We start from the raw sequence: 13,186 nt of genomic DNA, 5'->3' as shown, positions 1-13,186 counted from the left end.
TAGTCGCTCTTTTGAGCACATAGGCCAAATACAGGGGTGCGGCGGTGGTTGCATGTGAAGCCGTATGACTTAAGAGGATATTGAAGGATCTGGGCGTTCCCATCAAAGATCCAATTCCCCTTTATTGTGACAACATGAGCAGTATTTATCTGGCCCGGAACCTAGTGTTCCACGCACGCACGAAGCATATCGAAGTGCACTATCACTTCATTCGAGAGCGTGTTTAGGATGGCGATGTTGATCTTCAACATATCACTACGAATCTTCAAACTGCCGACATCTTCACCAAAGCCTTGGGAGCCGACAAGCTTCGGCAATTCATGTCAGACCTTGGATTGACGGTCCTTGACTTGCCAAGCTTGAGGGGGAGTACAAGCGAAAACCGGATACTGTCCAAATCGGATACGAGCTGAAGCAGACATCAACCGAAGTAGCCGACCAAAGTTGAGCTTGAGGGGGTGTGTTGAGAATCAAGTTCAACCTAGTCTAGTGTGTGAACACACCCTTGAGAGTGTGCACTCAAAGGTCAAAAGTCACCACTCTTATCTACACATTAACTATGTGTCATAGAATCATATTCTATGACACATAACTAATGAGTTTTTACATTCCCCATGAGCTTCGGTAGTTAATGAAGAGAGAGAGTGACTATATAAAGCACTCTCCTCCTACTTTGTAATTAGTTCGGTTAATCTCTTTTGTAATATACATCGTTTTGAGTATTCTATTGTTATTCAAATCTTTCTATCTTGTGTTTCTCTTTCGCTCTCTCAAGCCGAATATTGTTGGAACTGAGATCGGCGAGGGGTCATGTGATACGATGCATCCGAATCGAGAAGCCATGTTGTAGATTCTTTGGTCATGTACATAACTTCTGATTCAACCAAATTTTCAATGAATAGAATGTTCGGGTCGTTGGACAAAATTAACCTCCTCCTTTGGGTTGCCCTTTTCCTCCGATCTTGAGGGCACGGAAATCAACCTTGATGTGTCCATGTTTTTTGCAATAATTGCATATTCTAGTGTCCATGCACTTGCTTCAACTTCTCACATTGATTGGATGTCAAGAAGAACTTCTTCCTTGACTGTTCGGTCGATCAATCGAACTTTGTACTACATATCCATCACTAGCCGATTTGTGTACGAACGATTTCCTCCGAGCATCTTCAAACAGTATTGATCTCGTAACCTCGGAGTACTTGACGGCTGTAGGCGATGCATTACACACAGTAGTTACGAAAGTTTCCCATGAAGGGGGTAGACTGCTCATAAGCAAGAGAGCTTTCAGCTCATCATCAATTGTCATCCCCTGGGCGGAAATTTCGGATTTGATGTTTTTGTACTCATTCAAGTGTGTTTGGAACGAATTGGATTCTTTCATCCGAAGATTGTATAGGCGCCGGATAAGATAAATCTGCTTGGCGGCCACCTTCTTTTCGTATGTTTCCGACAACGTCTTCGACAACTGCTATGTTGTTGTACATGACTACACCGTATAATAGACGGTTTTGGATAGGTGCATCCAAATGGCGGCACAAACAATTCGATCTAATTTCGTCCATTCATTCGACTTGTATTCGTTTGGAGCCGATTCATTCTTGATTGGGTCGATCCGACTCTTCACGATCAGGTAATCCTGCATTTGCTCCTTCCAAAACTTGAAGTCCGTGGGATCGAACTTCGTGAGGCTCATCTCTCGACGAGCCGGATGATGTGGAAGCGAAGCCATATTTATGAATGGTCGACTGGAGGGAAGTCACTGTTGGAAGTGACTAGTACTACGATCAAAGGGGAAAGAAAGAGTACGATCGTCTCTCTCTTTGCAAAGAAGAAGCCATGGCGATGAGAAGCAGAACCGGCAGTCTCTTACCTCCTCTCCTCCCCCCGCCTTCGCCTTCGCCTTCCTTCCATTCCTCTTCGATCCCCTCCCTTATCCTCGCCTCTTCCAAGCTGCACTTACGGTTTGCCCCGCTTCCGCATCCCCTCCTTACCCGTCACGTTTCTGCCAATCGCTCCACTTCTGCGAATCGTCAGTTACGTTTTGTCCTTCCTCGATCTCTCCATCTTCCTCGACCGATCTTATACTGTTCTGATCCGAAGATAAACAGTGACGCCAAGAAGAAGACGACGAAGAAGAATGATACCCGATCTTCTTCTTTTCTCATCCGAGCTTCTCAGACAGAAAAATTGAACTCTTCTGCAGCGATAGATCCTGATCCTTCCCTATCACCTACTTCCCGCTCGAAAAAGCCTCCTTTCAATGTGCTTATAACTGGATCATCCAAAGGTATGTGCAAATAATCCATCCTGTTCGTTCAATAAATACTGCATTTGATGTGTTTAAACGCCATATCCGGATTTATGTGTGCAAATAGTCTAGCCATTTCTTCGATACAATTGTCTTTGCTGCATTTAAACATCCTTCAGTATGTATAAACACTATGTGTGGATGTTCTAGTCATTTCGTTGAAAAATATTGTGCTTGATTATATATCCCGAGAGGTGCCTTGCTTGAGCCTGGAGTATTTTCAGAAGTTTGGTCTCAGAGTCAGACCAGGAATCTAGCCTTACCATTGAAAATATCGAGTTTATGCATTTGATCTCGGATAACATGTTTGATGTATTTGAACTACTTAATTTGGATCTATATATGTGGGTAATCTAGCCTTTTCTTTCGAAATACAATGTTTGGTGTATTTAAACTTGTTCCAATGTGCTTATCATTGCCCCTTCCAAATGGTATGTTTGCTTTCTCCGAACCATCTCTTTGAAAAATATCTAGGCTGATGTAATTGAAAACTTAATTTTGGAGTTATAAATGTAAATATGCTCACATTTGTTTGAAAGTTCTGTGCTACTTTATGCATTTTAACTCCGTAGTGTTATTATATGCTCAAATGCTCCAGCCATTGCTTTGAAAAGTGTGTTTTAGTTATTTGAACCACTTAATTTGAGTTATGTGTGAATAGTCTAGCCAATCTTTGAAAATTCTGGATTTGATTGATTTGGACTCCCTAGATGTGTTTTCTTTTCGAAGTATTATGATTGATATATTTGAACTTCCTTCAATGTGCATGTCAGTGGTAAAGGTAAAGAGGGATGTTTGAGGGAGCAGCTATTGAGGGATGATGTTCAGCAAACAGGACTGTAGTAGAGATGAGGGTAGAGACACAGATTTTTTGATGTACCCAACTTCCTTGATTATGTTAGGATAATGATTCTTGAAGCGTGTCAATGGATAAAGAATATTGTATGAAATGAACAGGGGGACATTTCATCATAATTTGATAAGAAGCGAGGATTATGATATAATTGTATTAGGAATTGAATGCTGGCATCTTATTCACTATGAATATAAATACTGAAAAATCATATCATCATGTTAATCTAGTAAAAATTGAGAAATATGGCAAAGGTGATGTAATCCATTTCTGTTTTTTATTTATTGTAGGAATCGGCTATGCACTCGCGAAGGAGTTTTTGAGAGAGGGTGATAATGTCGTAATATGCTCACGATCAGGTCAGTCCATCTTCTGGTCTTGCAAAACTTCTGCTTTCTGTGGTGTCAATTCTTTACCCTCTCCCAAGAGTACCTGCAATCTAACAATTCTTTATGACATTGGCTTTTTACTGTATGAAGGTGAAAGTGTGGCTAAAGCTGTCAAGAGCTTGACACAAGAGTTTGGTGGACAGCGAGCTTTTGTGAGTAGTCAGTTTGCTAACTGACTATAAACAGATTGGGTTGAAGAATAATTTTACATTGTCATGTTTCCTGCATGAGAGCATTAGGCAACCCTTGGTATGTTTCATAGTGAAGAATATATGGGTTTTTTAGGGAAAATCGGTTGATGTTCGAAATGGGGAGAGCGTCAAAACATTGGTCAATTTTGCTATAGAGCATCTTGGATGCATTGACATTTGGGTATGGCCTCATTTTTTCCATTTGTAATTATTCTCCTGGGAATAAAAAAAAATCAACAAAAATTTAGGGTTTAATATGGTTGTAATATGCCGCATTGGGGTTGACACATTTGAGTGATGGAAACCAATTGCTTGAACAACAGAGGCGTTATAGGTGTAGCTAACATGTACTAAGTTCAAACACATCTTAAGAGAGGCACGTAAGATGTGGTGCATCTACATATCTTAAGCATCTAAGATTTTAGATACATTTGGATTCAGTTTTTTAGCCAAATACCTTAATCTATTGCAGCCTTAAACAGATTATAAATCCATAAACTTAATAGAAAACTGTTTTATATCAATTAGCATAAGAAATTTCCAACTTCTTCTTCCCTTAAGTCTCAACTAACAAAAGTGTTGAGAATCAAGCTCAACATAGTGCAATGTGTGAACACACCTTTTGAGAATCTATGATTACTCAAAGGTCAAGAGTTACACCACTACTCTCTACACATTAACTATGTGTCATAGAATCATATTCTATGACACATAACTAATGAGTTACATATTCCCCATGACTATGAGTCTTCACATTCCCCAAGAGAGAGTGGTTGTTGTAGTTAGTTAATGAAGAGAGAGGGTGACTATATATAAAGCACCCTCCTCATACTTCATACTAAGTCGGTTGCGACTCCTTGTAATGCTACATTTTTGTATTTCATATTCTCCTTGTGAATATACATATTCTTCTTCTTGAGTATTCTATTTCCATTCTATCTATCCATCTTGTGTCTTCTCTTCTCTTCTCTATTTCCTCTCACACATACACATAACACATATCTCTTTCACTACACAAGAATCATACCTGATTCTTTACAAAAAGAACAATTAAACAAGGAACAAAACTATTTTCAGTAGACGAAGAATGAGAGGATATTCTTGATTCCGAGACCTCCCATAAAAGGTCCTATATAATTCTGTGAGAAAACTGTTATGAACAATTGTAAGATGCCAAAGAGGCTTTCAGCAGCTTAATAATAAGTTAAAACAAGAATTGGAAGCTCACATGTGAAAATGAGGGTGGGTTTTGTAATCATGCATTTATGAAAGGAGATAAAATATTCCTAGGTACACAATGAGTTATAATGGAGGAGTGAAGAAGAAAGAAAAAAAGAAATATTAATGTCTTTTAATAGGTCAAAATGGCCTATAATACCAAACAAGAAATTACATCTTAAGTGTTGTCTCATCTTTGAGGACAACAAATCAAAATAAAATAAATATTACTCAGTAAATATAAAAGTAAATAAGATAAAAAGAGACGATAAAATCTGGTTTTTGGCACATGTGAGATTCTCAAGTTAGATATATTATAACTTTTTTCTTCGAAAGATCTCTAGCATAGGTCGATCCAGGTCTCCGAAGCGAGAGAAGCACTTGCGATGGTAGGAGATAATGGCCTTCATTTGTGGATGACAAGGGCGTTGAGGTCGTGGTCTATGGGGCAAGGGCCTACGTGCACGACAAATTGCTATTGCCTGATCTATCCTAACCCATTTATTATTTCCTTGTCCGGAACCCATTTGTCTATCCCTTGATTGACTTGTAACATTAGTAGGAGTGATGGTATTAAAGAAAGTTGTGATTGTTCTTTGTGGATGAGCTTGTCTGGCTGTACTATTGTCCTTCAACAACTTTTTCCTATGTCTCTTGAGTTCTAGCTAGAAAAGTCCTAGGCGCCATTGGTCCTCATATTCCATCACCTTGTGTAGTGGGCCAAAGCCTTGTTTAAAGAGGCCATGGTATCTCCCTCTGATTTCGTTAAAGACATTACAGTGACAAATATAGTGTTCCTCAGATTCCACTCCTTTATGACACAATTGGCAAATTCTTTCTTCTAGAGGTATTCGTGTAAATCTGCCTACCTCAATCTCTAACTGATGTGATGAAGTTTGCAGCTGCCCTATCACATTGCGCAGTGCATACGATAGATGAATGCCCATATAAGGTGGCCTTATGAGCAATCCATCCTTTGATGTGTGTAAAAAGTGGGTTTTGTAGTGGGCCATCTTCGTACCAAGTGATATTTTGGGGCTGATCCATGTTATCTTGTTTTCCAAGTTAATAATATCAGTTCAGATCACTCTATTCTTTTCCACTTCGGTCATATTTAGATGGGGAGAATTCAAGCTATATTGGAACAGGGGTAGTGCATTTACACTTGTGCCATGTGACTCGAACCATTTCTGCATTTCAGCATACCAACAATGAATGTCTACATTTTCATTCAGTTGTCTTGATCACATAAGTGCCAACCTTGTATACCTTCATTTAGGGAGCTCCCAAAGACTTTGCATATAGGTCACTGATTGGAGCAATGCCTCAGTGATTATAGGTGTTGCTCTCGTCTCTCCCCGGATTATATCATAGGGGGCACCGATGCTTTGCTCCTTATCATGTGGGCAATCATTGACACTAAAGGACTCTCTAAATTTTTCCAATGATTTGCCTTGTTAAGACTCGGTCCCCACATTTCTACTCCATAAAGAAGAGAAAAAGAACAATACATTAAATGTTATGTAGTGGTAGGTTCTAAAAGTCAACTATAATAAATGCTGGAATATAGTAAATGTAGAAAGAAAGAAAGAAATATTAACATCTTTTAAGAGGCCAAAATGGCCTATAAAACCAAACAAGAGATTACGATTACATCTTAAGTGTTGTTAGAGAAAATGTGCAAAGAGAGTAGTGTTACAGGCATGACCGTACTTTATCCTTGTGTGTAAAATACTATGGTACAACTTACCACGGGATAAATTATGGTCATTCCCGTAACAAAGAGATTGCATAAGGGAGAGATTAATTCTAGGGCTGTCACCCTCCAAAACCTCCTCTCAGCTCCAAAACTGTGGTCCCACATTGAGATGAGTAAAGAGTTGATTAATATTCCTAGGAAAGGGCTTATTTATTAATATTCCTAGGAAAGTTACATTTACCTGGGAAAGAGCTAAGGAGAAAGCAATAGCCAGCCAATCAGCCCCCTACTATCTTCAAAAATGGGCAAATGTTCTTCATGAGAAAGCTTGGATGTAGATCTTTGGGAGAAGATAGGGGCTTTCAATGTCATGCCGTAGGTTTCAAGAAGTTGTCAAACGTACCTATGCTGGCCGAAAGAAAGCAATAAACATGTATTAACGTCTTTTAAGAGGCCAAATTGTCCTATAAGGCCAGAGATTACAGCTTAAGTGTTGTATCGTCTTCGAGATCAACAAATCAAAATAAATAAATGTTACTAAGTAAAAAAAGAAAGATAAATAAGATAAAAAGACACTGAAGAATCTTGTTATTGGTAAATGTAAGATTCGCAAGTTCAATATATTGTAATTTTTTTCTTCAGAAGATCTCTAGCATAGGTCAATCCAGAATGGAGAGGTCTCCAAAGTGAGGGAAGCACCTGCGATGATGGGAGATAAGGGCCTTTATCAGTTGATGACAAGGGTGATGAGATCGTGGTCCATGGGGCTGGGGCCTATTTGCATGACAAATTGCTTTTGCCTGATCTATTGTAACCCCTTTGTTATGTCCTGGTCGGGGCTCATTTGTGTAGCCCTTGGTTGACTTGTGGCATGAGTGATGGGGCTAAAGAAAGTTGTGAATGTTCTTTGTTGATGAGCTTGTGTGGCTGTGTTGTTGTCCGTCAACAACTTTTGCCTATGTCTCTTGAGTTCTAGCAAGAAAAGCCCCAAGCACCTTAGTCCTCATATTCCATTACCTTGTGTAGTGGGCTAAAGCCTTGATTAAAGAGGCAATGGTATCTCCCTAATATTTCATAGAAAACACAGTGACAAACATAGTGTTCTTATATTCCACTCCATGATGACACAATTGGCAAATTCTTTCTTCTAGATGTATTCGTGCTTATTTCCCTATCTCAATCTCTAACTAATGTGATGAAGTTCGCAACTGCCCTATCACATTAAACAATGCATAGGATAGATGTATGTCCTTATAAGAGGGTCTGATTATGAATCCATCCTCCGATGTGTGTAAAAAGTTTCTTATAGTGGGCCATCTTCCTTTCAATTGATATTTTGGAGCTGATCCATGTTATCTTGTTTTCCAAGTTAATAATATTAGTTCAGACCACTCTATTCATTCCCACTTTGGTTATGTTTAAATGGGGATAATCCAAGCTATACTGGAAAGGGGGTATTGCATTTATTCTTATGCCACTATTGTTGCATTTTAGTATACCAACAATGAATGTCTCCATGATTAGCAAGTTGCTTTGATAACATAAGCACCAATCTTGAGTACCTTCCTTTAGGTAGCTCCCAAAGTCGTTGAATACAGGTCACAGATCAGAATAATGCCCCAATGATTATAGGGGCTGCGCTCATATCTGCCCATGATTATATCATGGGGCACAAACGCTTTGCTCCTTATCATGCAGGCAATATTTGAGACTAAAGGCGTCTCTAAATCTTTCCAGTTCTTTGCCTTGTTTAGACTCGGTCCCCATGTTTCTACTCCATAGAGAAGAGTTGCTGTTACAATTGTATGAAATAGCCACAGTTTAGTTTGTGGCTCTTGGAATTGCAAATCTGCACATTGTCTATCAAGAGCACCAAGGGTTGCATATCCACGAGACAGATGCACAGATTTTCATTTCCAAAAGATGCAAATGTTTTTGCAACATGCAAGCTTCAACTTGTACATAGTGATGTATGCAGTCCAATGAGAACAGTATCAATTGGAGAGTTATCTTCATTTTCTTACATTCATTGATGATGCTACAGATAAATATCCCTTGGTACATAATGAGTTAAAGTAGTGGATCAGTGGAGAGAAGAAAAACAATGCATTAAATGTTTTGATGAAGTAGTGTTTGGTTCTAAAAGTCAACCGTAATAAATGCTTGAATTGATGAAGTAATGGCTGGATGGAATCAATCTTCTAGTGTCATTAAACTATTTGTGACACTACCTTCACCGTTTGCTTCCAACTAGGAGTATGTAAGTTGTAAATAGGAGATTCCATTCAATAAGCATCTTACCAATTTCCAATTCAGCTAATTGTATCTGTTTTGTTTGAATCCAATTCGAGATTTGGTGAAGGTAAAAGGGAGTTCTTCAGCTGATTCATCATGGATAGTGCAAGTAGAACCTGCTTTAACACTTACATTCTCACTTGATCCATCTCTCTTTATCTTTTGCGCTGATGGATGTGGAAGAGGAACAGAGGCAACTAATGGTGTGAACCTATAGTTGTAGATGATTAACCACGCTCCACGAAATGAGCCCATCCTTTTCCTATTATGATCTCTTCCTTCATTCAGATGGTGCATTTGTGCACATCTTGATTCCTTTGCCCTTGAATCCAACTAAGTTTGCTTTCAATTTACTAAGAACTTGTGGATGAGCTTAATTTGCAAGTGAAATGCCTGTTCCAGTTCCTCTAGTTAACCCCAAAACTGTGTTTCGGAGTGTGCTTCATGCCATAATTTGCTCAGTGGCTTCTTTTTTGATAAACTAGTCTCAGCTGCAGCAGATTTAAGGGAAGACCTATCTAGTAGTTGTATGTATCGCAGATACATACATTTATAAGGCCATTTGTTTGTTTCTAGCTGATTGTATGGTATCGCAGATAAATAATGCTGGATCCAATGCATATACATACAAGCCATTAGTGGATACAAGTGATGACATCATTATGTAAGAATCAGAAACTAGTTAGTTTTGCCACAATACATTAATATTCTCAACTAGTGTCTGTTCCTTATGAGTTTGTCTTTTGTAGGGAAATAGTGGAAACCAATACTATTGGAGTTATGATATGCTGCAGAGAGGTATAGCTGATTCCAATATCATCTACATGGCAGTTTTTCATGTTCAATAGTGGTGCAATATTTTAGGCCATAAAACTGATGATGGCACAAGAAGAAGGTGGTCATATCTTTAACATGGATGGGGCTGGAGCGGATGGAAGGCCCACTCCCAGGTCTGAATCCTTGCAACAAATTGTTTAGTTTTAGGAAGCTAGAGTAGAAAGACATTTTTCTTCTGTTATTCACATTTTAAGAGTTAACATGAACAGTGACAAACTATTTAGTTTTAGGAACCTAGAGTAGAAAGACATTTTTCTTCTGTTATTCGCATTTAAAGAGTTAACATGAACAGTTTAGTTTTAGGAAGCTAAAGTAAGACTTTTTTCTTCTGTTATTCACATTTAAAGAGTTAACATGAACAGTGACAAATTATTTAGTTTTTGGAAGCTAGAGTAGAAAGAAATTTTTCTTCTGCTATTCACATTTAAACAGTTAACATGAACAGTTGTAATTTTTATCAGGTCTGATAAGCCTTTGTTGTTATTTAGAGAGATTATTATATACTTCTTTATGTCTTTCTATCATATACTGGGGATGGTGCAGCTTACATTGCAAATGAATGTGACTATGGTTTCCCCAGATTTGCAGCATACGGAGCAACAAAGCGAAGCTTAACACAATTAACAAAATCTCTGCAGGTAAAATCCATTTGCTCTGGACTCTGGTCTGATTTCTAAGGAACTTTATTGCCACTATCTTGTTGATAAAGGTTCGTGGTTGTGTTTTTCGATGTAGGCAGAGATGAAAATGCAAGAAATAAAAAATGTGATCATCCACATGCTTTCGGTGAGCTTGGATGATGCCATGATCTTTTGATGATTAATATTATAAAAATGTTAAGTCTATACATGCTAGTATGCAATCTAATTTCTTTTTGGTAGAGATTCTATGTAAGGAGCATAGTCAATCATACTGAAAATATGAGTCTGGAACCCATTGTGTGCTAAGGATCAATGAGTCTGTAAAAGGTTTGCTATTTCTAGTGCATCAAGGCTGTGCTGTTTTGTGTAGTTTGTATCTGCTACACTTAATATCTATATCTTTGTAGGTTGTGATTTGTCTTGATAATGTTTTCTTGCTTGTAGTCCAAGGGATGCTATGCCATCAAAATTGACCAAGTTTTGAAAGAAAATGCTTGTATATTTTCTGCCATTTTATTTGGAGTAACTAAATCCCAATCTATTCTTCCCTCTTTTTAGGAGTTTCCGTGAATGTCCTATATTTAAACTATGCTTGGGAAATTCATTTGAATGTAGAAATAACCTGTTCTCTATATGGGATAGCACACTGTCATTTTCTGGATAATCACTAACGGTATAATCTTTCTTTAGAGGAGATGCTAACTCGTGGTCAAGAACTCATTAATCACTTTCACTACCAATTACCAAAAGGCTTCTACTGATTTTACACCACAGGAACTTGTTTGTCATTTAATGCTACTGCATGTCCGACATATGTATTCCCTCTCAGTTTGACAGTTGGCACCTGTTTGAGAGAATTTTATATTAATGCTTGTCATGAAGGCATTTTATATTAATACGATACCTTTTAGGAAAAATAAAAAACAAAAGAGTGACAATTTCCATGATACTTGTACAGCCTGGTATGGTGACAACAGAGTTATTGATGTCTGGTAGTGATACTCCACAGGTAAATCTCCAGTTATGGTAATTGACATGAAATGTAAAGGTTAACATAAAATTTAGTTTGTAATTAATTTTCTGTGGGAATTCTCAGGCCAAGTTCTTTATCAATATACTAGCAGAACCAGCCGAAACAGTACTGTTCGACCTTTGTTGTATTTCATCAATATATATTGGATAAACTTCAGTATACCTGAATATTTTGGATGCATGTCTAGGTTGCCAAGTTCTTGGTTCCACGTATTCGTTCAGCATCAGGAAATGGAAATACGAGCTCCTCATATATACGTTTTTTGACAGGATTTAAAGCGTACTCCCAAATAATTGCTGTAAGTCACTAGTTCTCAGTGCTCATATTGTGAATATCACCTGGATGCAAAAGAAATACGATTGCTTTATGCTATAGAAATCCTTATGTAAGTCTAGTAAAGCCATAATGGTTAATGGTCCTAAATAATGCGCCAAGTGGGCTGAGATTAGCATGGCAATGCTTCCAAAGAATGCCCCAAATGTGCTGAGATTCACATTTGAAATATTCTTACTAAATCAATTATGCCATGTATGCAGCAAAAATATAAAAATGGATCTCTAACTGTGAAAGTTATATGCATTATAGCCCCCCATTAACAATCAATTGATATACAGCACATTTAAATTTGATTGTCTTTTACGTACAATTTTACAAAGGGCTGATCTGTAGGTGTGAACGTTTATGGTGGTTTCAACAGAGACTACTGTTTAATTCCAGAAAGAACAGATATGTTCAAGAAGATTAAGGCAACATAGGTGAATTGTATCAGAAAAACCAAGCATGCACACAACGCTGGTAAGAGATCAAGTTCATTCATTTCCACTTGTAATGCAAATTTTCTTTCTTGTGCACACTGTTTTTTCATGAAGATAATGATTGAAAATTGTATTTTCAGCATCACACATCCTTCTCTGTTAAGAGAGAATTCTAGCATGCGCTCACTCAATACAAATTTTCTTCCCTGGTTTCATTGATAAAACATCAAGATGAGAGCACTGGAGTAGATTATAACTTGAGGATAAAGGAGATTTTATTCTATTACCTTGTGCATGTTCCTGAGTTTACAGATTCTATCTTATCAAAGGCCTTGGATGGATGGAATCTCACTGAATCCACTACATGGCATCTCAATTCATTTGGTCTAATTTGTTCATATAATTATGTATTTTTTTTCTGTTTAGAGCTGTTTGTTGGTTTTATTTGTTACTTTAATAGAGTCATTTATTAGCTGGCGCCATTGTATTTTTTTATGGGAATATGGTGTTGCTTAAAGACATTAAGAACTCCAAACACATTATATGTGAATCACATTTTAAGCTCATTTGATAGTTTTGTATTTGATCTCTTTGAATTAGGACACATAGTTCTCCTGTAAGGGGTGAGATGATCCTCGAGTATGCTCCGCTTATTGTCTTTGAATCTGTTTGAACATGGTCTTGAAAGTCTAGTAAAATTATCAACTTGTTTTGGAAAGCAATTTATATTTTCAACATGCATGTAAGGTTTCATTCGAAATTTAGAAGATTATAATGCTGGCAATGAAATATATATTGGAACCAACCTATCTGGTAAGGGTGTTTTGAGTTTGGAATACAGAATTTAGAAACGAAGATGATGCTTTACACTATTATAAAATCAATAACTGCAAATTAAGTGTGGAGTTATGCCAACGGCTGGATCATGGCCTTTAAGAGGAACCATCTCCTCATGTAAAATGTGATC

General features: G+C 37.7%; 1 protein-coding gene across 4 annotated transcripts; it reads left to right on the top strand.

Moving 5' to 3' along the window:
- The first annotated feature begins 1,821 nt into the window (after positions 1-1,821).
- Positions 1,822-12,802, top strand: LOC147869095 (chlorophyll(ide) b reductase NOL, chloroplastic-like). 4 transcript variants are annotated; one of them, XR_015530401.1, is made up of 14 exons: positions 1,822-2,287; positions 3,452-3,520; positions 3,641-3,702; positions 3,836-3,922; positions 9,550-9,617; positions 9,703-9,751; positions 9,818-9,903; positions 10,371-10,428; positions 10,526-10,576; positions 11,390-11,440; positions 11,528-11,569; positions 11,652-11,762; positions 12,162-12,259; positions 12,388-12,802. XR_015530401.1 is itself a non-coding variant. In XM_087326412.1 (13 exons), exons 1-13 carry the CDS (start codon positions 1,837-1,839, stop codon positions 12,207-12,209), a joined length of 1,233 nt encoding a protein of 410 aa, XP_087182538.1. In that variant the 5' UTR covers positions 1,822-1,836; the 3' UTR covers positions 12,210-12,802. The 4 variants fall into 4 exon arrangements, 2 of the variants coding, with proteins under 2 accessions (XP_087182538.1, XP_087182553.1); XR_015530400.1 differs by having other exon boundaries at positions 12,360-12,802; XM_087326412.1 differs by having other exon boundaries at positions 12,162-12,802.
- Positions 12,803-13,186: the final 384 nt, after the last annotated feature.

Source organism: Azolla caroliniana, unplaced genomic scaffold (assembly GCF_043228905.1).
Source record: "Azolla caroliniana isolate FFs.n. ecotype wild unplaced genomic scaffold, voAzoCaro1.0.p SCAF_1, whole genome shotgun sequence".
In the NCBI taxonomy this organism is placed as follows: Eukaryota; Viridiplantae; Streptophyta; class Polypodiopsida; order Salviniales; family Salviniaceae; genus Azolla; species Azolla caroliniana.
The sequence above is the reverse complement of the archived record's forward strand: the minus strand, read 5'-3'. Positions and strand labels throughout refer to the sequence as shown.